We start from the raw sequence: 22,833 nt of genomic DNA on the forward strand, positions 1-22,833 counted from the left end.
AAAGGCATGGCTGTCCATGAACTAGAAACTAGTTCTACATGGATTGTAGATCTGAATGTGAAACAATAAGGATTCTGTAAAAAAAACAGAGGAGAATATCATGACCTTGGGACAGGCAAAGTCTTCTTAAATGGGACACCAAATATGCGAGCCACACACAGAATAAAATGGGGAACTTGGATTATATTAAAATAAAGAATTTTGGTTCATCACCCAATGATGCCATGGTGAAAGTGAAGCTGATCCAAGGGGAGATTTCACAATACTGCTATTCAACGAAGGCCTTGGTGTTGAATATATAAAGAAATTCTATAAATCAGTAAGAGAAAGGTAGATTACCCAATAGAGGTAGGGGACATCGACTTGAGTGAGTACTTCCTTAATGAGGCTATTTGTGGTCTTGATCAGAAGTAATTACTGGAAGGGAGCACAAAGGGCTTTTAGGGCTCTGGTCATAACATTGGTTACGTGGGTGTGTTTACTTTGTGAAAATCCTTCAAATTATGATCAGTGTACCTTTCTGTACATATGTTATAGTCTCATTAGAAACACATGAAAATTTCTTCAACACAAGAAAATGCCTTGTTGAGGAAGAGGAATGTGAACAAAATATTTGTATAAGGTTAACACTGCAGAATATCCCTCTCCGTGGGGTGTTGTCTCTACGGTGGAGAACATGGGGCTCGGCCAGGTGGCTCGGGCAGGTCCTGTTTGTGAAACAGTCCTGTACATGGAGCGGCCGTGTCTTGGGTTAGCATGTGGCCTTCAGCTACCAATATCCTGAGAAAGGAGGAGGAAAAAACATTTAGGGAAAAGCACGAGAAACAGGCTTGATTACTTGAGCTTTGTGAACGGCTGACTGGGCCCCCATTGATGGATCACTTGGGTGTCTGGGCATTGACAGAAGGAGTTTCTTTTTTTTTTAATTTTTAATTTAAAAAATTTTTCGATTTTATTTTTTAAAGATTTTATTTGTTCATGAGACACATAGAGAGAGAGAGAGGCAGAGACACACAGGCAGAGGGAGAAGCAGGCTCCACGCAGGGAGCCTGATGCGGGACCCGATCCCAGGTCTCCAGGATCACGCCCTGGGCCCAAGGCAGGCGCTCAACCACTGAGCCACCCAGGCGTCCTGACAGAGGGAGTTTCTTTGCGTTCAAATGTTTGATCTTCACCACAACCCTGGGAGATAGGCAGTGTTATGCTCCAGATTTACAGATGAAGAAACTGAGGCTTAGAGAGGTGATATAATTTGCTTAGTTCCAGCTAGAAAGAAGCAGCAAGCGGCAGCTGGAAACCACTTCGGTGTGATTTGAAAGCCCCACCCCCTTGATATGTCTATTTTATCTGTTTATGAGAAAAACAGTTTTATTTGATTAAGGCTAATTTAGAGAAGAAAAAATACATAATATGGGTTATGTTCAAATTGGATGATCAGAAGCATTTAGAAACTGACTCTGTAGTCTCAGGTTTGTCACACTAGAGATTTTTATGAACTGGAGCTTTCCTTTTCTGTTGTAACATGGTTAAGAATACCCAGAAAGGGGCGAAGGTTGAGGCATTGTCCAAGAAACAACACAGATGATGATGGGAATGCCCTTGCGTGGGTGACCCAGGAGCCCTTCTCAGTGTGTTAGGGACATTTTAATAACCTGAGTAATTGCCTTTGATAGGCAGGCTTTGTTTTCTGCTCATTAATTACTCTCCAGGCTAGACTTTATTCCTCTTACCTCTAATTCAAATACAGAGATACATAAAATGGATGCTGCCAACTGATTGCCACATCACTGTCTGCATATCAATGCTCTCCTGCCTGCTTGGGCATGAGGAGGAGGAGAGACGGGGAAAGGGTATGACAAGTAACCCGTGTAGCTGAATTTCTTTTAAAAGCCATATTCTGGGATGCCTGGATGGCTCAGCGGTTGAGCCATAAATGAATAAATATCTTTATTTATAAATAAATATAAATAAATATTTATATATAAATATTAAATATATAAATATATAAAATAAATATTTATAAATTAAAATAACAATCTTTAAAATAAGAAATTAATAAAAATAAAAGCCATGGGCAGCCTGGGTGGCTCAGCGGTTTAGCGCCACCTTCAGCCCAGGGTGTGATCCTAGAGGCCCAGGATCGAGTCCCGTGTCGGGCTCCCTGCATGAGGCCTGCTTTTCCCTTTGCCTGTGTCTCTGCCTCTCTCTCTTTGTGTCTCTCATGAATAAATAAATAAAATCTTTTAAAAAAGATAAATAAAAGCCGTATTCTAGTATGGAAGCCAGATTTTTTATTTTTATTTTTTTATTTTATTTATTTATTTATTTTAAAGATTTTATTTATTTATTCATGAGAGACACAGAGAGAGAGGCAGAGACACAGGCAGAGGGAGAAGCAGGCTCCATGCACCGGGAGCCCGACGTGGGATTCGATCCCGGGTCTCCAGGATCGCGCCCTGGGCCAAAGGCAGGCACCAAACCGCTGCGCCACCCAGGGATCCCCAGATTTTTTAAATAAAAGATTTTATTTATTTATCCATGAGCGACACAGAGAAAGAGTCAGAGACACAGGCAGAGGGAGAAGCAGGCTCCCTGTAGGGAGCCCGATGTGGGACTCGATCCCAGGACCCCGGGATCACGCCCTGAGCCGAAGGCAGATGTTCAACCACTCAGCGCCCGCCCCCACCCCCTGGTGCCCTGGAAAGCCAGAGTTCTGACACATACAGCCATTCCTCACCTTATTGGACTTCCCTTTACTGGGCTTGGCAGATCCTGCATTTTTTACAACCTGAAGGTTTGTGGTCACCCTGCATTGAGCCTATGTATTTGGTGCCATTTTTCCAACAGCACTGTGGTCCCCACTTGATGTCTCTGTGTCACATTTTGGTAGTTCTTGGGATATTTCAAACCTGGTCATTACTCTTCTATTTCCTACGGTGATCTGTGATCAGTGAGCTTTGATGTTATCGTTGTGATTGTTCCGGGGCACCACGAACCGTATACAGATGGTGAACTTAATTGATCAATGTTGTGTGCGTTCTGACTGCTCTTCGACTGGCTCTTTGCCCATCTTGCTCCCTCTCCTCAGGCCTCCCTATTCCAAGACGCGGCAATATTGAAATCAGGCCAATTAATGGCCCTACAGTGGCCTGGAAGTGTTCAAGTGAAATCTCTCACTTTAAATCAAAAGCTGGAGATGATTAAGCTTAGTGAAGAAGGTTTGTTGGAAGCTCGGCCTCTGGCACCAGTTAGCCAAGTTGTGAGTGCAAAGGAAACATTCTCGAAGGAAATGAGAGTGCTCCCCCAGTGAACACACGAATGATAAGGAAGCAAAACAGGCTTATTGCCGATCCGGACAAAGTTGCGGGGGTCTGGACAGAGGGTCAAGGCAGCCACAGGATAGAGACCCTTAGGCCACAGCCTGCTCCAGGGCAAGGCCCCAACTCTCTTGAATGCTGTGAAGGCTGAGAGAGGGGAGGAGGCTGCAGAAGCAAAGTCGGAAACTAGCAGAAGTTGATTCATGAAGTTTAAGGGGAGAAGCTGGTGCCATCACGTAAGGGGAAGCCGCCTTTATCCAGTTACCCAGACATCCAAGCTCTCCGGAAGACCTAGCTCAGATAATTCATGAAGATGACTACACTGAACATTGTAGATGGAACAGCCTTACTTGGAAGAAGATGCCACGTAGCACTTGCATAGCTAGAGAGGAGAAGTCAGTGCCTGGCCTCAAAGCTTCCAAGGACAGGCTGACTCTTGTCGGGGGCTAATGCAGCCCTGGTGACTTTACCCTGGAGCCACTGCTTATTGATCACTTTGAAAATCCTAGAGCCCTTAAGGGTTAGGCTAGACCTACCCTGTGCTCTCTAAATGGAGCAGCAAAGCCTGCATGACAGCACATCTGTTCACAACATAGTTTAGTGAGTATTTTAAAGCTCTTGTTGAGACCTACAGATCAGAAAAAGAGGTGACTGCACCTGGTCACCGACTCTGATGGAGATAGATGTACAGTGAGATTGATGTTGCCTTCATGCCTGCTAGCACAACATTCACTCTGCAGCCCATGGATCACGGAGTCATTTTGACTTTCAAGTCTTATTATTTAAGAAATAGGTTTTATAAGGCTATAGCTGCCACAGATAGTGATTCCCGTGATGGATATGGGGACAGTAAATAAAAAACCTCCTGGAAAGGATTCACCATTCTAGGTGATGTCAAAAGCATGTGTGATTCATGGGAAAAGGTCAGAATACTGACACTCACAGGAATCTGGAAGAAGCTGATTCCAGCCCCATAGATGACTTGAGGGGTTCAAGACTTCAGGGGAGGAAGTAATTTCAAATGTGGTGGAAATAGCAAGAAAACTAGAAGTGGAACCTGAAGATGTGACTATATTGCTGTCACCTCATGATCAAACTTGAATGGATGGGGAGTTTCTTCTTATGGATGAGCAGAGAAAGTTTTTTTTTTTTCTTTTTAAGATTTATTTACTTATTTGAAAGAGAGATCATGAGTGGGAAGGCAGAGAGAAAGGGAGAGAGAATCTCAAGTAGACTCTGCACTGAGCACAGAGCCTGATGCGGGGCTCGATCTCATGAGCCCAAGATCAAGACCTGAGCCGAAACCAAGAGTCAGACGCTTAACCAACTGTGCCACCCAGTCACCCCAAGTAAGTAGTGTCTTGAGATGGAATCTCCTCCTAGCAAAGACACTGTGAAGCTTGTTGAAATGACAACCAAGGATTTAGAGGACCAAGGATTTTTTAGGGGTGCTGAGGGGCTGTTCCTCTTTTATTATCAACAGGAGGTTTCTCTAAAGGGAGTGTGATGCCCTATTACATAAACTCAGTTGATAAAGCAGCAGCAGGATTTGAGAGGATTGACTCTAATTTTGAAAGAGGTTGTACTGTGGGTAAAATGCCATAAAACAACATCTCATGCTACAGAGAACTTGATCCTGAGAGGAGGTGTCGGTCTATGTGGCAAACTTCATTGTTGTCTTAAGAAATTGCCACAGCCCTCCTAGCCTTTGGCAACCACCACCCTGATCTGTCAAAAGTAATCAACATCTAGGCAGGACCTTCCACCAGCAAAAATAATATTGTTGAAAAACTTGTTGGAAAACTCAGATGATGGTTAGCATTTTGTAGCAATAAAGTATTTTTTAAAAATAACTCATGAGAGACACAGAGAGAGGCAGAGACATAGGCAGAGGGAGAAGCAGGCTCCCCTGGCGGGGAGCCTGATGCAGGACTCGATCCCAGGACCCCAGGATCAGGACCTGAGCCAAAGGCGGGCGCTCAACCGCTGAGCCACCCAGGTGCTGGCAATGAAGTACTTTTTTTTTGAATTAAGGTATTACATTGTTGTTTTTAGACATAATGCTATTGCACACTTAATAGAATACAGTATAGTGTGAATATGACTTTTATATGCACTAGGAAGCTAGAAAATTCATTTGACTTGCTTTATTGCAATATTCACTTTATTGCAGTAGTCTGGAACCGACCCCATGATATCTCTGGGGTATGCCTGAACTAATTACTGATACTTGTGCACAGTTAAGGTTTTGGGAATGCCCTACTTAGCATCACATGTCCTCTTTTTACCTTCTTGGGATACACGCACTGTCTTGGGTACACACTCAGGTACATATTTACTATTTGAGTTCTTTTGTTCCCATGGCTTGTTTTTAGTCCTCAGGGCATTCTTGTTTGCAATCTGTGGAGTGTTTATAGCATTGGAATAACATCACATCCCTAAATAGAATTTGGATTATTTACTTCCAAATGCATCTCCCCAACAATCTAGTGACAGTAGAAAAGGCACATGATTTGATTTGAATATAACTTATATGTGAGTATGGTTTTAGAGCTTTCTGTTTATTAAATAAAAAACAAAAACAGGGATGCCTGGGTGGCTCAGTGGTTGAGCATCTGCCTTTGGCTCAGGGAGTGATCCCAGAGTTCTGGGATCGAGTCCTGCATCGGGCTGCCTGCTTTTCCTGCTGCCTGTGTCTCTGCTTCTCTGTGTGCCTCTCGTGAATAAATAAATAAACTATTAAAACAAAAACAAAAACAAAAACAATCTTCCTTCTTGTCCTTGGGGCTACTTATCCTGCTTTTATTGCTATGATAATACACAAAAAAAGACCAAACAAGTCGAAACAATTGAAAACGCCCACATCCAACTCAATTTATTTTATTTGGATCCATGTAGTTATATGGACTTATTTGATGTCCAGGTGCTCTGGACAGGAGCTCTGGACTGCATCATTTTTTGAAAGGTAGGACTTCTGGTGTAGAAGTAGAGGTTCCTCTTCAGGGAATATGTAATTATTTATTAATTTGATTAGCACTCTCCATTGTGTCTTGAAGCTATTCAGAGTACTGTGGGAGCATCTGTTGTGCTGTCATTTGGAGGCTGCTAGGTTGTTTCAGAAATAAACTCCAAATGCCTTGACAACGGCAGTTTGACATAGCTCGATGCAGGCAGTGCCACGGGGCTGCACGGGGATTCTTCATCCTGGCTTCATGTAGGTAAATTAATACAGTAAAGTACATCCAAGGTGTGTTTGAGGGGGAGGGTAGTTTTTATTGACTCTTGCCTTTCCCTCCTCCTCTATTTAATAGTGACAGCTGTCGTTTTCCACCTTCAAACAATAGCATCAGTGATGTTATAAATGGCAAATCATTTTCTGGGTGGGCTCATGTCTATGCTGGCAGCCATTTCATACACATGACCTCATTTAAACGGGCAGGACTCCACATGTGTAAATGGACAAGTTTTCAGGCAATTTGGGTAGGCTTTCCAATCTCGCCTCTCCATTTCCCGTCTAAACAACTTTTTTCATGTCCACAGCATGTTTATGCAACATTGAATAAAACTTCTAATGGGCAATTTCTTCCAGGTGACCTCCCTGAGAGGCTGGGCTGTGAAGAAATCTTAAGAAACCCGACCCTGATGAAATTGCCTCCTTTGAGAATATTACTCGGTGCAGAAACAAGGAACAGAATTCAGTTATTTTTGGTTCTTGAATAAATGAATTCTGTTTTTTTTTTTTTTATGTAGGTGGCAGAAAACATTAACCCTTGCAGCAGGGCCAGTCTGAGTTGGAAATTAAACTTTTGGTTTCTCTGAATTAGGAGAACCTGGGAAAAGAGAAGGTTAAAAATTTTTTTTTAAAAAAAAATTTGAACCTCAAGCAACTTAGACTTGGTTCTGCCATCTGTATATCTTTTATAGATGTGTCTTTCCCAGGGTTGTCTGTCTTTACGTTTGATTTTCTGGAGACCAGGACTGGGGTTATTGAATGACCTTTAACTTGGCACCATGTAGGGATGGATACTAATGAATCCTTTCTTAATTTTCCTAGCACTTTTGGAGAAATCTATCAGTAGAAGGCGGGACACTGAAGCTATACAGAAAGCCAAAATCCTTTATTCATCTTGCATGAATGAGAGTGAGTAATAAAGAAAATAAATAAAATATTTAACACCCTATCCTTCTGAGAGTTTATTAATGTTTAAAGATATTGTTTAAGGGAAATGAGAACTACTAAGAATTCGATTAATGTTTAAAAGTGTTGTTTGAGGAGAGGAACACTTCTCAAAGACTGAATCTAGACTCTCCTTGTCTTAATATTCTATTGTTGATTCGATGCAGAAAATAGGAAAAGCATTTTATTTCTAGGGCTTGGGTTCTTTAGGTATCAGTCACTCCATGAGAAACTTGGGGAGGGTCAGGAAGGCAAACCCCACTGTTTGTGGTACAGAAATAAGAATCCAGAGGCCCTGTCTGGTCTGAAAAGGAGCCTGGGAGAGAGGGCATTTGGGAGTGTTGCTGTATCCCATAGAGCCTCACTGGGGTGTAGGAAAATCCAGATTCCCTGGTGGGCCGGGCTCCTTCTTCTTCCCCATCAGCCTAACAGGCACCTTAGGTGGGTGTCTTTGGCCTATGTTGGCATCTTGGGTCTGATTAGAGTTAAGGTAACACTTGCCATTTAATCTGGTGTGTTTTCTCAAGAACGTTACAGGAAGAAGCCAGTGCCTGTGGGAAGTGTGTTAACTTGTTTAGGATGTGGGGTATTATTTGGTGAGCTAGAAGAGGGTAGTAAAAGACGACAAAAGAGTCTAGAAGCATTATTTCACATGTATTGGGGGAGTGGTTGGTTTGGCTGAGTAGTTTCCTTTATTTAGGATTGTTCCTTAGTCTTCTAGAGTGTTCTCAGCCTAATATTGCTCATTGGGCTATAGTGAGCCCATCTTTTCTTGTGGGGAATACCCAGCAGTTTCCCTAGTCAGCTCTCCTGGCGAGAAAACCGAGTTCAGGCAGTCACACTGAAGTGTGGGTCATAGACGGTCCTATGTCTGTGGTCATGCCCAATCCACGGCACTTCTAACAGCTGAAATGTTCAGTTGGGGCCTTCTGGGGAAGTTTCTCTTGAGAAGATACACCTGCATTCTGGTTTGGTGGTTTGGTGATCCAGTTTGCAATTCTAACTCTTCCTTCGTATTTGCTCCTTTTCAGAAGCGATTGAAAAAGCCGATGCCAAACCATTGCTACACATCCTGCGGCATTCACCTTTCCGCTGGCCTGTGCTCGAGTCTAACATCGGTCCTGAAGGAGTTTGGTCAGAGAGGAAGTTTAGTCTTTTGCATACCCTTGCGGCATTTCGTGGTCAATACAGCAATTCTGTCCTCATCCGATTGTATGTGTCCCCTGATGACAAGGTGTCCAGCGAACACATTTTAAAGGTATAGTGAGGACTTGTTCATCCTGTTTGTTCAGTCCAATGTTAGCCTTTTGGGATGTCTTTCCAGAGAAAGAGAGTCATCCTACCTTAGTGAAATCAGAGGATAAAAATCCTGTTAAACATTAGGATCTAGGATATTTCCCCTTCCTCTCAGATTTGCAGAGTGTAAATCATGAACTAACCAGTTTTGTCAGCCTTTCAGGAAGCTGGCGTGTGAGTTTTAAGTCATCTCTGATCTGGCCCTCAAATATCTACTCTGAGCTTGTGTGGGGTCCCTAAATTCCAGTGGGGAGCAAGTTGCAAGGACTTTCTGAACTCTGCTCTTCCCCAAACCTCCTCATGACAAAGGAGCAACAATGAAAGACTCATCAGTGAAACAGCTTGACAAGGATTCAAATAACATTTCTCAAATTGTGTTGTGTTTTGATCCCACTGTATTTTTTTGCTTCCACAGTTACTTTGACTAATAATGAAATTTTTATTGAATTGCTGATTTTTCTCCCAATTCCATTCTTTGTCAAAGCAGAAATTTTAGTGATATATTGATCATTACATCGTAGAAGTATAAAAGCTTTAGACTATATTACCCTCTTATGCTGTAAGTCAACTTTTATTTTTTTATTTTTATTATTTTTTAAGATTTTATTTATTTATTCGTGAGAGACACACGGAGAAAGAAGCAGAGACATAGGCAGAGGGAGAAACAGGCTCCCTGTGGGGAGCCCGATGCAGGACTTGATCCTAGGACCCTGGGATCATGACCTGAACCAAAGGCAGACGCTCAACCACTGAGCCACCCAGGTGCCCCTAAGTCAACTTTTAAAAAGCAACACCATGAAGTTTATTTTTTGATTTATACCAAGAAGCTAGCAATTTTTTATTTTTCTGTGAAGGACCAGATAGTAAATATTTTAGGCTCTTTGGGCCATATGGTCTCTGTCTCACCTACTCAACTCTGCTTTTGTACCTGGGAAAGCAGCTGTAGACCGTATACCCATGAATGGGTGTGGTTGTGTGGCAGGCTGGCCGGCAGGCTGTAGTTTGCCTGGCTATAGTTTAGATAATGGAAGTCTCAGGAAATCTCTAGTCACCGGAAGAATTCCAATCTACTCAGGAGGAAATTCTTAGTTCCAGAGACAGCTGTATTTTCATGCTGGGTGAAGGAACAAGAGCATAGCACTGAGATAGACACTAATGCCACCCGGTAAGACATGCTCTTCAAGATGCAGTGATACTATGTAATGATCCAGTTGATCACTGCCTCATGCTGATAGGTTACTCACTTTAAAAACAAATATACCAGAATTTTAAAAGATTTTATTTATTTATTTGAGAGAGAAAGAGAGAGAGAGCACACACAAATGTTGGGAGAAGCAAAGGGAGAGGAAGAAGCAGGCTCCACCGCTGAGCAGGGAGCCTGGTGCAGGGCTTGATTCCAGGACCCCGAGATCATGGCCTGAACCAAAGTCAAGAGTCAATCATTCAACCGACTGAGCCACCCAGATGCCCCTGGGCGATAGAAGGTCTTGATTTATACACAGATAAGTAGTTGCAAATAGCAATCACTTCATTTTTCACCAATTTCTGGACCTACTCTAAGAATTAATCTCCTTAAACATTTTATTGTGGAAAATAATGCAAAATAAAAAGAATAATACAATAAAATCCCATGTACTCATCAACCTAGCTTCAACAATTGGCAATTTTTGGCTGTTCTTGTTTTATCTAACCTCTTCCTTTTTGGGAGGATGTTGGAGCATTTTATAACAAATCCAACATATAATGTCATTGCCCTGGTAAATCAGTGTTATCTAATGGATAGGACTATTTTTACAGCCAAAAAAGTAACCATAATTCCATAATTAACATCTGACACCTAGTTCATTTATAGTTTTCCTGAGTGTCTCAGACATGTCTTTAAACAGTTGGTCTTTGATTCAGGTTCCAAATAAGAATGTCATGTACATTTGAATGATAAGTGGATTTTAATCTACAGCATTGTGAATTTGACTGATTTCAGGGCAACCTAATAGACAATGAGGGAAAATTCTTGTTTATAGGAGAATCACAGCTTAAAAAATGCAGAAGAAGAGGCACCTGGGGGCTCAGTTGGTTGAGTGTCTGCCTTCGGCTCAGGTCATGATCCTGGGGTCCTGGGTTAGAGCCCTGCGTTGAGCTCCCTGCTCAGCAGGAAAGCTGCTTCTTTCCCTACCTGCTTGTGTGGGCTCTCTCTCTGTCAAATAAAGAAATAATATCTTTTTAAAAATGCAGGAGAAAGAATAGAATAAAAAGTTACCATTTAGAGATCATCTGGGTGGCTCAGTCAGTTAAGCATCTGCCTTGGGCTCAGATTGTGATCCTGGGGTCCTGGGATCCAGCCCCGTGTTGGTCTCCCTGCTCAGTGGGAAGCCTGCTTCTACCTTTCCCTCTGCCCTTTGCCTCTGCTCATGCTCCCTCTCTCACTCTCTCTCAAATAAATAAATTCTTAAAGTTATCACTTAAAAAGTTTCTAATGAGGGGATCCCTGGGTGGCACAGCGGTTTGGCGCCTGCCTTTGGCCCAGGGTGCGATCCTGGAGACCGGGATGGAATCCCACGTCGGGCTCCCGGTGCATGGAGCCTGCTTCTCCCTCTGCCTGTGTCTCTGACCCCCCCCCCTCTCTCTCTGACTATCATAAATAAATAAATAAATAAATAAACGAATAAATAAATAAATATTATTTATAAAAAAAATTTCTAATGAAACGATCAAGGCAGCTACCATCTATAGCTGCTAAACCCATTCGGTAAATGGTTGATGGGGGAAAACTCATGATAGAGAGATCACACTGATGTCAAAAGAACCCACTTTCAGCTACAATGGTAGCCTTGTTCAAAGTGGGGAAGCCAGATTTTATATACCTTCGGATACCAGGCAGTGGGAGGTATACACCATCACCAATGATGTCCTTTCAAAGGAAAGAAAAAAAATGAACTTGGATCTAATCAAGCCTCTAGTCTTAATATCAGCTTACGGGAAACATGGGGGATAGAGGAACACAGTAACCAATTTTTAACAGCTTGCCTTGCATACTTGATATTCAATTAAACAGACCCTGGAAACACTGGACTGTCAATGATAGAATAGTCTCCAAATATGAGGAGGCACTCATGGACTTACTGCTCTCCTTTGCCAGCGTGGTAACTTGTTCCAAGCTGATGTGTTTGAGCACAGCTTGGTATTTGAGTGCAGCACACGTTTGCTTTAGTTATGTCTCTGTTTGTACCACATTATGTGAACGAGTAGTCACACACCTGAATTAACAAAATAGAGCTACAGTCTTTGCAATCGCGACACGGTTAGAAGTTGTTCAAGCTTGTGCCTAGATATGGTAGGAGAAGCTTTCTTCTGAGATCTGCATAAAACCCAACGAACCTGATGACAAAAAGTAGTGTATTGGTGACTGCCAATGATGTAGAATTTGTGAACGTTGCTTTAATTAGAAACAGTTAAATCTTTGCAGAGTTTGATTAAATATTTCAAGCCCCTGGAGCACCTTTTAAGCTTCATGGAGCACAGTTTGAAAACCACTAGCATAGCGGTAAAAAGAAGAGGTTTTTTCTCTCTTTTGGTGTTAAAGAGACTAAGTTTCATGGTTTGGCTTCATGATTGACTCAGTGAATATCTTTGGGCAAGTTGCTTCACCTGACTCTCATTTTCTTCATGTGTATTGACAGGCGAATTAGAATGTGCTTTTCACTGTTGCTGTGAGGTTTAAATGAGAGGAATTTGGCGCCCGTTTCCAGGATAGATACTGTACACAGTAGCACAAGACAAGAGGTGCCCTTCCCTTAAAGCACAACAAGGCAACTGGTCAGAAGCCTTTGGAGAACCACTTGGCTCCCTTCAGTTTTGGTACCAACATAGCTCTGGGGTCTCAAGTTCACGTGTGGGAAATAGGCAGTGTCAGTTTCATCTCTGTCTGAGCTCCACGCCGCCCTGTAGTGGGAAGCTGAACCCATCCAGGCATCTCCCCACCTTCTCTTGGCCCATTTGCTAGCCTTCTCCTGGGGTAGTGGGAGATCCTCCACTCATCAGCGACTTGTTTCTGAGAAGAAAGCCCTTACCCCAGCCCTTGTAGGCTCTTCAGGTATGTGTCTGCTGGGGCCCCGAGCCTCCCACACCCTCTGAGATCCTGCCACTCTGGAGGGGCAGTGACTGGTCACTCTGCTCATGAGGAACTTGGACGTCTTTGGCTGCTTAGGAGATCTTTTTTTTGCTCTGGGAGAACTTTTTCTATCTCCAGACTCTCCTCCCTCGATGTACTTAGTCTTCTTTTTTCCATCACATGCCACTTTCTTCAATGTTTTTACTTTTTCTTATATATACTTCTCTATATTATTGGAGTTCGATTTGCCAACATATAGCATAACACCCAGTGCTCATCCCGTCAAGTGCCCCCCTCAGTGCCCGTCACCCAGTCACCCCCACCCCCCACTCACCTCCCTTTCCACCACCCCTTGTTCGTTTCCCAGAGTTAGGAGACTTCTTTTTTCCATCACACTCCACTTTCTTCAATGTTTTTTTACCTTTTCTAATCCCATGAACCACGGGGTTAAGAGAAAGGACTCTTTTGGGGAAGGCACAGCACTGCGGCAGTCTCTTCGGGTGAGCAGGTGGTACCTTCCAGTGGGCACAGGTGTCTCCATGCCAAGGACAGGCAGTCTGGTGAGCGCACAGTGGTCCTATGTCGAGCTGCCCTGTGGCGAGATGGCCCAGGATTTGCCCCAGGCTGAGATGGGAGAAAGGAAATTCAAAAATACTGGACACAACAGAAGTCAACACCCCCAAACATAGTTTGCTACATGTGTTTGGGTTTATTTTATGTCAGGAGATAACAGGAGTGAGGACTTAAGGGACAAGAAAGGACTTGAATATAAAGGATCCTGAAAAAACATTTGGAAGACCAGGTAGTCTCAGTATATGTTACTGAAACAGTGACTTAAAGTCATCAATAAGTGGCCTGCTTTTTGTCTGACTTATAGCAAAATCTGTAAGGATGACAAGGAGAGACCCTCTTGGAAATGAAGTTTTTCTAATTGCTTTGTCTTGTCTTTTCCTAAATCATAATTTGTCAGATGTTTCTTTTTGTGTTATTGCTTTGTTTCCCAATCTGAGGTTTGTTGCAGTTAGAGAAAAAAATTCATCTTTCAGTTCAATATATCAGATTTCCTAAACACATATTTTATTTCCTACTTGGGATGTTTGGGTCATTTGTAAATGCAGGGATTAAAAAACCTCCAATAACAAACACAGTGTCCTAATGTTGGTCTCTTGAGAAAGTCTTTTGCCTCAAGGGTTTGTATGCTTCTAAAGAGTGTTAGTTGACAGACCTTATTCTGTTTGGTGTATTTAAAATGTTCCCTAGAAACCATAACAATGTGAAGATTTAAAAAAGGTCCAGTAACTTTACTTGAGTCATCTAAACTTTTACAATAAGTGGATTTAACTTCATTTCATTAGAGAGAAGCTTTGGCTTTCTTGATATTATCTACTTAGTTTCCTTTCCTATGAGACTGAAGCTCTAAAGCTTGCTCCAAGTTGTCCAGATCTAATTGAAAGCCAAAGCATCTTAATCATAATATTGTGTTTCACGATCCTGGATTACTTAATTTTTGGAAGAAATGGTGGTAGATTGGGAGTTTTAGTAGGATGAAGCCAGGCTGGCTTATGACTTGGTTGTTTGGGGCCAATTAGAGAAGATGGTTGAACACAACATTTTAAGGATTTTAGTAATACATGCAGGCAAGATGGATGTTATGAAAATCTCTTTTTTGAAACAAGAGCAATGTTTTTCCTTGAAATTTTCATAACATCATGAACTCTTACCTTGGCCTTTGTAGAATTTGTTGCATATGAAAGAGATCTTCGTGGAAAACTGTGATCCTATATATATCTTACGCATTAAAAAAGAAAATATTTGAGATTATAGTAAAATGACGAAGAACTAGTATAGATACATTAAAAAGAGTTGTATAAACTAATGATATGGGCATTTAGGATTCAGTTTTTACCCAGATGCTACCAATTTTTGATTTGTTACTTAGATTTTCTATATTCTTTATTTGACTTAACTTTTTTCTTTGTGAATCAGATTTAAAATTAAATCTGCTTTTGGGATCCGTTTTATTCAGTTTTTAGGGAGTTGCTGAAACTCAAGGAAGAACAGCTATAGATTTAGAGAAGGTTCTAGAGCTTAAAAAATACTTATTTTAATTTACATACAGTGAAATTAACTTTTTGTGATGCACGGGTCTATATTTTAAGTAATCTTAAAGCCCCAGCATGGGGCTTGAACTCATGACCTTGAAATCGAGAGTTGTATGCTCTTCCAACTGAGCCAGCCAGGTGCCCCAACGGGTCTATAATTAAAAAAAATTTTTTTTATTCATTTGAGAGAGAAAGAGCACATGCGTGAGAGCACAGGCAGCGGGGAGGGGCAGAGGGAGAGGGAGAAGCAGACTCTCCGCTGAGCAGGGGGCCCAATGTGGGGCTCAATCCCAGGACCCCAGGATCATGGCCTGAGCTGAAGGCAGATGCTCAACAGACTGAGCCCCCCCAGGCCCCCCATCAGTTTTGACAAATACATGGAGTCATGTAATCACCACCATAGTCAAGAAACACAACAGTTCCATCACCCCTCACAGAATTACCTCATGTTGCCCCTTTGTAGGGCATCTACTTTCCTCATCCTTAAACACTATCCTCTGTCCCTGTAGCTTTGCCTTTTCTAAGAATGTGAGTAAAACCTGCCTGTTGCACGGACCAGTAGCTCGTTCCTTTTTATGGCTGACTAGTGTTCCATACTGTATCCATTCACCAGAGGAAGAACATTTGGGTTGTTTGCAGTTTTTGGCAGTTATGAATAGAATTACATGCAGGTTTTTGTGTGAGCATTAAGTTTTTGTTTCTCTTATACCTGGGAGTGGGATTGCTGGGTCATATGTAAGTGTGTGTTTAACTTTTTAAGAAACTATCACACTGGTTTCTAAAGTGCCTCTGCCACTTTGTATTCCCACCAGCAATGTGTGAGGGATCCAGTTTTTCTGCATCCTGGACAGCTTTTACATTATCAGGTTCTGATGTTTGTTTTTGCCAGTCTAGTGATACATAGTGGTGTTTTATTGTTTGTGACTTACGTTTGCCTTTTTTTAAAAAAAATTTAAATTCAATTTGCCAACATATAGTATAACACCCAGTGCTCATCCTGTCAAGTGGACTTACGTTTTCCTAGTTATTAGTGCCATTGAACATCTTCTCAGGCACTTACTTTCCATCTTCATATCTTCGCTGGTGAATGCAGATCTTTTGCTTGCTTTTAAATTGAGTTGTTTGTTTTCTTACTATTGCATGTTGAGGGCTCTTTACGTACAAATCCTCTTTCATATATGTGATTTTCAAATATTTTGACTCTGCAGCTTGTCTTTTTATTCTCCTGACAGTGTCATATGCAGAACAAAAGTTTTTCATGGTGATGCAGTCTGGTTTCTGTTTTCTTCTATGGATCATGATTTTGATATCACGTCTAATAGCTCTTTGTCTAGGGACACCTGGGCAGCTCAGTTAGTTAAGCATCTGCCTTTGGCTCAGGTCATGATCTCAGGGTCCTACGATGGAGTGCCGAGTTGGGCTCTTTGCTCAGTGGGGAGTCTGCTTCCGTCTCCCTCTGTGCGCGTTCTCTCTCTCTCTCTCTCTCTCTCATTCTCTCAAATAAATACATAAAATCTTAAAAAAATAACTCTGTCTAACCCTAGGTCACAAGAGTTCCCCCTTTGTTTTCTTCTAGAAGTTTCATAGTTTTATTTTTATTTATTTATTTATTTATTTATTTATTTATTTTAATATTTTGATCCATTTTGAGTTAATTTTTGTATAAGATTTGAGGTATGGGTCACAGTTCATTTTTCCTTTCTTTCTTTCGTTCTTTCTTTCTTCTTTTTCTGCATATGGATGTTCAGTTGTAGCACCTTCTTCAAAAACAGTCTTTTCCCTTTGATTGCCTTTAAGATGCTGAAATTGTTTAATTCAAGAAATTATGCCTTACTTTTCCATGATCATTCTAGCTATTTAGTTGTCTGATTATTATTTGTATTTTTATCACCTGCCCTAAACTTTCCAGAGAAAGTTCTAAATTTTGCAAAGATTTCTCAAAATTATCGTTTGAGTCCTTTAAAATAAAAAAAATTAATGCAGTACACTATGTTAGGGGTAGAAAATCTGGTTCAGCTCTTTCCAGGTTGGCATTTTGTAAAATGCTGCAATGTGAAGAATACTGGATCTGGTAATGCCAGACAGTGGTTCTCCTCTGAGCTCTGCCCAACCGTGTTACTTGGAAAAGTCACATGATTTCTCTGGCTTTTGTTTCTCCATAAGAAGGGGGAAAACCAAATCATCTCTGAGACCTATTTCAACTCAGATAGCTTTGATGCTACTCAGTGATTGTAGAACCTCAAAAGGGTTAGAATCCATGAAACAGGGGCGGGTCTCTGACACTTTATAATTTCTGCCATTGCTGACATATTTACTTGCGTGTAGCTCTGAGTGCAGTGAACTGTTTCTGTGATAGTGACAGAGACTCACACATGGGATGCAGATTTCATGATTCTCCTTAAAGTGGTTGGTAAGAATTTCCATAACAAGCAGAATACTTTCTGTTTTGTTTCAACAGCTGGACCAAGCAACTCTCTCCCTAGCCGTGAGGGAAGACTACCTGGATAATACCACAGAAGCCAAGTCTGTAAGTTTTACTCACATTCACCACGGTGCCTTTTCAGACTGTTGTTGGGTTCATAAATTGTTCTAAAATTCCTGACTTTTTACTGGAAATGAATGGTGTTGCTATTTGATGCCCATATTTCCAATGCAGGAAGCAGAGGCCTTTTATTCAGTCAGACACACAGCACTCCCTGTCTTCTGGAAGTCTGGGCATCAAGGCTCAGTGCCCTCATGATCGAGTTGGAGAGGCAGCACACCCAAATGAAGTGACCAAAACTGAGCTTGCAGCCTTTCCTCAGGACTGTAGAGAGCTCACTGTACATTGCAGAAGTAGAGTGTGGGGATTTGACAGGGTTGACGTAGTCAACCAATGGTTCTCAAATTGTATAGCTTAAGAATCATCTGGGAACCTCCTGTTAAATGTCGATTCTTGGGCTGCAGCCCAGGAGAGTCCAATTTAGGAGACTTGAAGTGGGCCCAGGAATCTGTTTTCTTAACAGATGCCACAGGTTAATACAAGGTTAATGAGAACCAGATGGGATCAGTTCCGATAGACTTCTTGGGCTGGCTGGGAAACCTAGTAGTTTCCTGGAGATTGCAGTAGAGCTGCTTCATTCCTGACACTTTCAATTCATTTCGGAAACATGGTTGAACTTCCAAAGGAGCCTCAGACCCAGGGGACTCTTGACTAGGGAGTTCACTGGTTTCTGGGCCAGCCTAAGAACGTAGGAACTTAGACGGGGAAATGTTGGGTCACAGTGGAAGTCCCTGCTCCTTTGATGATACTAAGCCCTGTATCTGGAAGGTTCTGGGGGGCAGGAAGCTGGGTAAGATCTTAGGCAACTTTCTGGATGAGGACACTTATCAGAGAAGGCTGGCTTGTTTGTATGGTTGAAAGCAGGTACAATGAACTTTTGCCAACCTGCGGGCACCTGTGTTTCTGTTGGGGTCACCACCCTATCAGCAACCAGGCTTCAAATCCTCCCCACCCCCCATCACCAATAAGTCAAGTCCTGTGGATTCTACTTTCAAAATCTCTGGTCCATCTGGTCCCTTCCTTCTGTCTTTCCTGCCCTAGGTCAGATCCTTGTTAACTCTCGCCTCGACTACAAGTAGCCTTTAACTGTGACCTCCTTGCCTTCATTTCATTGCCTCCTTAGCACCATTGGATAAGGTCTCTTCTCAAAGTATAGCTCCCAGCATGCTTTTTCCTTAGAGGGAATTCAAGGCCTCTTCATGCCATGATGCCAGAGCATGTTTGCTGCCTCATCTACTTGTGTTTTTCGTCAACAAAGGCAGCTTGCACACCTCACAGGAGGACTCTTCACTGCCCCTGAGCCTGTCTCCTCCAAGTGCTCTGTGCTGATTTCTCTAGGCTGGAATTATTCTCTACTTCTTGAGAAGCAGAGTTTCCAAACACTTGGTAGCTTTGTTAAGGAACTTATTTTGGTCTCTCTAATGTTACAGTTAGTAATTACATGTTTATCTCCCTCACTGGATCACACACTGAGAACCAGACTCATGCACTATGTAATTTTTCATCTGTACCCCTTATAAGCACAGAATGCCTAGCGAGACATCTTATACATGTATTGATTGAACAAATAATTTCTTAAATTGAACTGGGAATTGCAAAACATTGTTTCTAATTAAGACTATTTGCAGGGGTGCCTGGGTGGCTCAGCCAGTTAAGCATCTGCCTTTGGCTCAGGTCATGATCTCGGGGTCCTGGGACTAGAACCCTGTATAGGGCTCCCTGCTTAGTGGGGAGTCTGCTTCTTCCTCTCCTTCTCCCTCTCCTTCTCCCTCTGTCTCTTAAATAAATAAATAAAGTCTTAAAAAAGACTATTTGCAATACTTACTGATTAAAAAATATTTATTAAGGCCTGCTATATGAGAGCACTGTATACGTCTTGAGGTCATAAACAGAGCAAGGAGAGCATGTAGAATCAAGATGTATGTTAGGAAATCTTAGTGGCATAGCATAGCTGTGAGATAGTTTGATATGTGGTGTATTGAGCTCTCACAAATATATCTGAAAGGAGAGGAGACCTCAACAAGATTCCACAGTTCCCACACAGTAAGGTCCCTCTCCCAATGACATGTGAATAGCCTGAAAATGGGTTTATGAACATGCAGGGAGGAAACTCTGTATTTGCTAGGTTTCTCTTTATCATCTCTCTCTTCTTTTTTTCCCCCCTGAGTAGTGAGGAGAACTTTGTAAAATCCATACAAAACTGAGGAGGCATAGGGCTGCAGTCACTGGTCTTTTATTGCTTTGTGTGAAGGTGGGTAGATTGAGCTGGAGGAGAATAAATCACAGTTTCCACTAGTCTTCATGGATCATGCCTCCTGCTTTTAGCAACAGTTCTTTCCCATTATTTTATTAAAACCTCACTTGCCTGGAAAGAGGAGTCTGACCTTTAACTTTCTGTTCTGGGCTCATTTGGTGACGTTTCATGTATCTATAAGATCACTGGTTGCCAGAAAACTAGTTCTCTTGATCCTTGGTGGCTGGTGTCTCTGTCTGTCATGGAAACAATACCCAAGTAGCTGGCACTCCTCTTTCTCCCAAAGTGGAGGCGGGCGGGTGGCTTTGCCTGATGCCTGAACCATACTTTGAGTATAGAGTGGAAACCAAGAGCGTTTATTTCCACCTGCTGTTGTTGCTCTTCTCTGTCCCTGAACATACTTTCTAATAGGTTCTTGTCATGGTCACTTGCTTCTTTATCTCTTATAGTATCGGGATGCCCTTTACAAGTTCATGGTGGATACGGCTGTGCTTTTGGGAGCTAATAGCTCCCGAGCGGAGCATGACATGAAATCAGTGCTTAGACTGGAAAGTAAGATAGCCGAGGTAAGTCTTCATGGAAAATCACCTTCTTTTCTTTTCCTTATTTTAAAAGAAATATATCCTGAGTGAAAATATATATATAAATTGCATTCTGTGGCATTGTCCTGTAGAACTCAGAATGTCCCCCTGGGCAGTAACAGGGAGAAGGTCCATAGGCTGTGGCCAGAGAGCAGCATCAGGGACACCCTTTGATTCTATTTTCCTAAAAAACCTTCTGTGTGGTTCCTAAACAGTTAGTTACTAAATCCATATTGATTTGGCTAGAGTGGAAGGTCATTTTTAATCTAGTTTCCTCTTTATACTCCCCCCTCAGGGGCAGTATGAGCTAAGGTCGGGGCTTTGGGAAGTCTGTCCACCCTTACTGGATGCTGGATATACAATTTGATATAGAAAGTGTATAGGACAGGCTGGTAAGCATTTTTTTAGCTGCCATTCTGGTGCTACCTTGTACTTAACCCTGGTTTTCATTCTTTTCTTGCCCCACTTAAATGTCATTGTGTCACATGCTGTGTTCTTTGTAAGTCGTCTTGAGTTCAGGCTCATGGTAGAGATCTAAGAAGTAAACTTGAGGGAGAATAATGAGAAATACTCACTGGGTCCCTTTGTTCAGAATATCCCTTCTTTTGTAGAAGAACCAAAGTATAAAATCCCTATACATTCTCAGGACCAGAGAGAACAAATGTGAAATCTGCTTGTGGGGATACCTTGTGGTGGGAAAAAAACGATACTTTTATCAAGAAAGTCTTGCATATGGGCTGGTAGTCTTTTCTAACAGAATTTGGTAAAAATCCTTCATTGCATGTGAGTCCAGGTGTTGGGTGGTTTTGTGTTTGGCAGAGTGGTGGTAGGGTGTTGAGGTATGGAGTAGGAATGATTGATGAGGGTCAGGAGGAATTAGTTTCTCTCAGCTGCAGTGATGTACATACATACCTCTATCCAAACTCCTACTTGCCGAGCAGAAAGTTCATTCGTGCATGTCACCTTTGAAGACTGTGTGAACACTGCTGCAGATGTTCTGGAGGCAAAGACTGGGCCTCTAAGCCATGTCTAGAGGCCATCTGGATTCCCTTCGCAGGCAAATAGGAGACCCAGAGCTCTAATTTGGACCGAAGCTCTGATATAGCAGGGGAAGGCCAAGGGATTCGGACCAAAAAGGGAACTAAAAACAGCTGGGCTGAGGCAAGACTGGGAATTGTTGAGAGGCTAAATGAAGTGACAAATCCATGGGGTGGGGGGAAGTAGTTGGCAGAGAGCTGAAAACAGCTCTGAGGCCAAAGGGCTTCAATCCGGGGCTGTGAGCCCTACTAGAGGGAGGGAGGAGTGTGGACATTCTCTGAGGCAATGATTCAGATAGAGCCAGGAGGCTGTTAGTAAGATTCATGAAGTCTCTCCTGTGGAGGGTGAGGGGGAGAAGCTGAGGGCACTGAAGCCTTTAGAAAACGGGGGCAGATGTCTATTACTCAGCCCTGTGTGCTTTTGTCTTGAAAAATCTGTGGTGCTTGGATTTTTGGCCAACTGGTTAACTCTTACCTCCATCCTTTACACCCCGAGGTCATTGAAAATTGTGGAACACATAGTGCCAGGGAAACTTCTGAAGCTGGAGAGAGACAGGACAACCTAGCGAAGCACAAAAAGGTCCTTGTAAATACAGCCATGGAAGTGTGCATTTGATCAATGCCAGCTAGAAAGAAGTGTGCACAAGGGGCGGTCATGTTGATGGAGTGGCCCTTGTGAGTGGAGCCAAGTAGAGTTTAATTGGAAAGGCTCGACAGAGAAAATGAATCTTGGGCAAAGTCTTGAATCATAGTTCAAACTCTGGGAGCATTGATGGCCGATGGGAGCCAGCGTAGGAGAGTCCTGTGTGAGGTGTGAGGTAGAAGGTGGCAAGTTTAATGGAAGGGAATCAGATGACAGAGGGCCTTAAAAGTACGGTGTGATTTAGGGGTATGGGGAGCTACTTGCTATCCATGGAAGTGATTAAGATGGCCCTTGAGGAAGATAATCATCACTCCTTTTCCTAGAATCAGCATCGCTTAGATTTGGTGTTGGCACAGTGGCCAAGAGCATGGATATTGGGATTAGAAAGAGCGTCAGGAGTCAAGGCTGGAGATGCAGACTTGGAAATATGTATTCGAGTGGGAACGGGACTCATTCCCCGAGCAGTGGTGATGGGGGTGGGGGGTGGGAGGGGTGGTGTCTCAAGGCCAGAGAAAGCAGAGGGAAGAGGGGAGGGGAGGTAATCAGCTGTTGACAGAATGATCACAGTTGGCAGTGGTATCCAGATAGTCTAGTGCTCTTTAGTGAAAATGTGCCCCAAGGGATGAAGGGATGGCCCGTGGTTCCTGAGCTATTAGGGTCATTATCTGGATACCAAAGACGGTGAAGGTGGGATGTTTGTCTCAGTTGCCTAATCTCACTTTGGCTGTCAGACCTGAGCCCGTAATAGATTTTTGTCCATCCACATTATAGGTGAG

The 22,833-nt window shown here is 42.5% G+C and overlaps 1 protein-coding gene across 1 annotated transcript in view; it reads left to right on the plus strand.

The window, feature by feature from the left end:
* The window catches only part of PHEX (phosphate regulating endopeptidase homolog X-linked), a 204,588-nt gene that overhangs the window by 34,205 nt on the left and 147,550 nt on the right, over positions 1 to 22,833 (plus strand). Inside the window, exons 4-7 of the mRNA XM_041740362.1 lie at positions 7,372 to 7,458; positions 8,526 to 8,752; positions 17,459 to 17,527; positions 20,246 to 20,362. Coding sequence (XP_041596296.1) covers positions 7,372 to 7,458; positions 8,526 to 8,752; positions 17,459 to 17,527; positions 20,246 to 20,362 — 500 coding nt within the window. The remainder of the gene's footprint in view (positions 1 to 7,371; positions 7,459 to 8,525; positions 8,753 to 17,458; positions 17,528 to 20,245; positions 20,363 to 22,833) is intronic.

The sequence above is a fragment of the Vulpes lagopus genome, chromosome X (assembly GCF_018345385.1).
Source record: "Vulpes lagopus strain Blue_001 chromosome X, ASM1834538v1, whole genome shotgun sequence".
Lineage (NCBI taxonomy): Eukaryota > Metazoa > Chordata > Mammalia > Carnivora > Canidae > Vulpes > Vulpes lagopus.